Source organism: Mandrillus leucophaeus, unplaced genomic scaffold, assembly GCF_000951045.1.
Source record: "Mandrillus leucophaeus isolate KB7577 unplaced genomic scaffold, Mleu.le_1.0 Scaffold153, whole genome shotgun sequence".
NCBI classification, from domain to species: domain Eukaryota; kingdom Metazoa; phylum Chordata; class Mammalia; order Primates; family Cercopithecidae; genus Mandrillus; species Mandrillus leucophaeus.
Window position 1 is genome coordinate 807,777 of NW_012101510.1, and position 4,842 is coordinate 812,618.

Here is a 4,842-nt window from a genome sequence, read left to right on the forward strand (position 1 = left end):
GCACACCAACATGGCACAAGTATACATATGTAACAAACCTGCACATTATGCACATGTACCCTAGAACTTAAAGTATAATAATAAAAAAAAAAGAATAAATAGATATAAAATGTAAAAAAAAAAAAAAAAAAAACCGCCTTTAAGCAGTTTTCCGCCCTAGGTAGAAGTGGGCCAGGTGTTCCTTGCCCTCATTCCAGTAAACCCACAACCTTCATTGTGGATGTCATGGCCATCATGAACATGTCACAGTGCTGCAGACATTTTGTTTATGGCCAGTTTGGGGGCCAGTTTATGGTCAGATTTTGGGGGCCTATTTCCAACAATCAATGAAACATCTACTTGTGTTTAGCCCAGCAAGATTCTGGAAATCAACCCAAAGCTTAGTGGCACTTAGTTTCAGATAAGGTAATGAAGTTAGATCCCGTGTGAAGAGGCACAATCAAGACCCCACAGAAGGAAGCCAAACTTTCTGACTTCTTCGAAATAAGACATTGCTCAGATCTGCTCTGCCACTGTGCCCTCTCAACATTCCAGCTGCAAATAACTCTTCTTCATGAGACTTGTACTTTGTTTTTTCAGGACAACTTCATTTTATTCTCCAAATAAAAGACTGCTGAAGCTTCTGAGAAAAACAAAAAAGAGTGAAGGATCATCTTTGATCACACAGCGAGCTGATTCCAAAATGCAGACAAAAAGCAGAGACTCAATGGCAATGATTCCGAGAAACAGTGAATGTCACAAGGAGACAACTGGGCTCTTTACAAAGAGGCAATTTCTCTTCTGCACATTCCCCCTTTCATATGGAGATGGCTGTGGCTCCCAATCATGGGAAAAGCTGGGCTGTCTTTCTTCCACCAAATGCTCTGCTAGCTGACAGAGCCCAGGGAGCTGTGAACATGGAAACGGGGAGGGAGAGGCTGTAAAGGAGTTACCTAAGGCAACACCGTCTTAGTTCACAAACGCAAGAATTTCCAGCTTACACTGTCCCACATGGACAAGCTAATGTCCAGGATAGGTCAATGGGTTTTAATTCCTACCGTTCCAATTTTTTGGAAGCCAAAGGTTTTCAGACATAAAAAAAAAATGTCAGACTACAAGTGCCTGTACTAGGCTCCTTCCACCAGAACTTCTCCAACAAAGAACTGTGTGGTGAAGCAGAGATGCCCATGATGAACACCACAGGCCCCTCCAGAATTTACAGAGAGGCTTGTGCTTCCCTCTACTGTCAAGGCCAAAAAACTTTTTTTCTTTCATAATTTCAACCTAAAAATCCTGAAGGCCTAAGAGAAGCTTATGTCCACACTGTTCAAATCTGTAAAGATGCAGGTTAGGGAACAAGGAAGCAGACGCAGCTATTTAGAATTATAGACTGTGTATCTATGTCATAAATGTAACCTATAAAAAAAAGTACTATGTGAGTCAACAGATAATGCTGGCTACAGTAAGAGGATATGAGAGGACCAGGTTCTACATTAAGGGCCAAATTAAATGCCAGAGGCCCCTATCCGTCATGGGTACTAAGATGAGGTCTGTTCAGAAACAGTTCAGGAATCCTCAGGGGAAGGGCCCCCTCCACCTGGGACAGGGGCTCGGTACCAGAGCATCTGCGGCAACAGAGCTGAAAAAGGGACCTTAGGGACCCAAGAATCTATACCTCCAACTTCCGCCCTTCCCCTCTGCGTGGCAGCTGAAGAACACGTGCTGAGCGGCTGTGACCCATTAGAGCCATCAGAGCAACACAGAGGGCAGCAGTGTGGGCACATGCAGTGACGCTCGGGCTGACACTCATGTGCGCACACGGAGTTAAGCCAATTCCAGCAGAGTCTGCACATGCTGCGCTGCCACACTGCTCACCTCCGAGAGGGGACAAACCAGGAACTGGTGGTGCAGGCAAAACACATTCGAATCACAGACATTCTGTTTAGATACCAACAGCATTAATTAGGCACAGATGTTAAGTGTGTTTAATGATCTCTTTTAAAGATGTTTTCCATGGATGCTTACTGGTATTATATAAGCACAGTAAGAACTAGGTAAGTCACCCTGAAATAACAGCATTTATGCTAAGGCTGGCACAGGAGTTTCTGACTCTCCCACCAGGGAAAGGTCAGTTGACCAACCACTCCAGAGAATAGCAGAGCTTAAACGACCTTGAAAACTACTCACTTTTCCCACCTCTTTTAACAGAGGCAGGAGACAGGGCTGGGAATGAGATATTGCTAGTTGGCTGCAAAGATGAGGCTGAGAATGAGATACCGCTAGTTGGCTGCAAAGATGAGGCTACCACCTTCCTTCCCCACATACCTTAACATCCGTTATTCTAACTCTGAAATAAAAATATTTTTGAAAGTGTAACAGGGCTGAAGATCGTTGATGAGTCAGATAATATCCCACTATAGAGTTACTGAGTTCCGGTAATAAATGCTGATTTGCATTCCTCTCTGTGCCCTTCATCTCATGCCTATCAGCCTGGCTGCAACCATCCCTGTGAGTGCCCATAGATGCAAACAGAGCTTAAAACCAGGTAATCCCGTGTCAGGATCCAGGTGCTTTTTGGGTGTTCTTACCTTCTCGCAGCTGTACTTGAAGATCTCATCAGAGAATGTTCTGCAAGTTCTTTGGCTGTAGCTGAACCAAGAATGACTTTTGAGTTCTCATTAGATGACTGCCAAAGTCAAATTGAGTTTCAATCCAGAAGTCATTCAGCCAAGATGGAAACACTGGCAGGCTTCTGGAGCTTGGAGGGTGTGAGTTGGTTTTAATTCTTGCTCATGGGGTAGGTTCCAGAAGTGGGTGAGCCATGAGCTAGTAACTGCCCAATAGTCAACTCTTCAGAGGGGACATTTTGCCAGAGAAATGCAAAATCAGACAAGAAACCATCACTGGCACTTGTCTGACTTCCTGCCAAATGCAATGACAGGCAAAATCATTATGATGCCTGATTCAGTACCATGACATGTTCTCACTGGTGTCAGTTCTAAAATTTTGAAATATTTTATGGTAAGGGATTAAACTACTATATTAAGAAAGTAATGTTGCAAATCACTGGAAAATCAAAAAAGAAAATTCTGTGTTTAAAAAAACAGTGATGTTAAGATTGAAGATGCAGGATGCAGCATAGGGAGTCCTAAACTGCCAGGATGCATGCGGAGATTTCCTAGAATATCAGGGTTCACGCTGCATGGTCTGGACTGTGTCTCACAATATACATAAGAAATGCAGCAGCTCACACAAGAACCTGGTTATTCGGGGCCACCATGGAAACTTAGGACTTGTCTTTTACCATTTATCATTAAAATAGCATCCATGTGAAGCAACACAAGTTCTGACTGGGATCTTCTTCCAATGACAGACAATAGGGAAGCAAGACAGAGGCAAACAAACAACAGCAGACCAGAGGCCACCCAGAATGGCCTCACTGCTGTTTCAATAGGGAACACTGCAAAATCTAGTTTTCCTAAAATCCACATCCTTTGGTGGCCAGAAGGTAAAGGTCCAGCTATAAAGTAATGATCTTGTCTGGTGCAACTGTAGTCCTAGATACTCAGGAGACTGAGGCAGGAGGATCACTTGGGCTCAGTAGTTCGAGTCCAGCCTGGGCAACATAGCAAGACCCCATCTCTAAAAACAAATAGCTAAATAAAATAATAATCTTGATTTTGATTTTTCAAGGTGAGTTGTCTGATCTTCATCTTTCTCCAAAGGCCATTTTATGTAAAAGTCATAAACAAAGAAATGAACTACTCAGAAGCAGAATTAACAGAAAAATCACAACAGAATTCTGAGAAATATCCTCTTTCCAATATCATGAAAACAGAACATCAGACCCAAAGGCTCAGAAGGAAGTCACTGATCCTGGAATTGTGTAAAAATCAGGGCCAACTGATCAACATTCAGAGCCCAGTAAACTTGATCTAAAAAGACTGATATTTGATATTTAAAAATTCAAAATCATCTCCTAGTATCCAAGAATCTCAAAGGGCACTCATTCTTGATTGGGTGAATGTAATATTGCATTAGTTAAAGCATAAAATACTGTTTATAATTTTGTCTATAAACCATTTGAATTTCAGATAATAATTAACATTGGGCTCACTTTGGGAATACCTTCCTCTTAAATGTTGCTATTAGCAGAGCTCTCTGGACAGACAGTGTGTTTCTCCCCCTCAAGAGCAGAGGGAATTGTCACACATCAGCCAAATGCATGTTTTCCACTCTTTTTTAAATAAAGTGGGTTACGTCAAGGCCTTTTGAAGTAGCCCATGGGTGTTCTCAATGAGTAGGCACATCCCTGGGCCAAGAGGAATGTGTTATTATTTGGTGGCCCCTCCCTCTGGGAGTGATTCCAGCTTCTCCCACTGCATGGGAGTGACCCGTGCAAGGTGGTGGGTTCATATTTATTAGTGTGCACTTCCTGCACTAATAAATACTAAGACTCAAGGAGCATCCTAGACAGGACTTCTATTCTTTAAGCCTAGCAGGATACTTGGCTAGAACTTGCCCTTCATGTATAAGTGAGAAGCTTAACACCCCTTATGCTGCTAAGCATGGCAGAACTGCACTGGATAGAATGTTCCTAGAGTTGTGATGGTGCTGGTAGTGCAGACTGATCCCAGAAAAGGAACAGCAGAGCCTTGCACAGAGAGGCATGAAGCATCTCATCCCCACCAGGGAGCCCCACGCATAGTGATTAAGTGAGAAGCAAGCATGGCCTGGGTGCCCACCAGATTCATGGAGGGGCAGCTGTGCTGGGAACCACCCTGCCGGGGCCCTGCACATTCCCCAGCTCCTTCTGCAGCCAGGCATCATCACCCTCCTCCCCCTCTCCCTCCCCCTCCCCCT

At 43.7% G+C, this 4,842-nt stretch overlaps 1 protein-coding gene across 1 annotated transcript in view; it reads right to left on the minus strand.

Annotated features, from left to right (window-relative positions):
- Window positions 1-4,842, minus strand: part of LOC105536024 (cytospin-B) — a 65,019-nt gene that overhangs the window by 55,286 nt on the left and 4,891 nt on the right. The window contains 1 exon segment of the mRNA XM_011975293.1: window positions 4,725-4,816. Within this exon segment, the coding sequence (XP_011830683.1) occupies window positions 4,725-4,816 (92 nt within the window).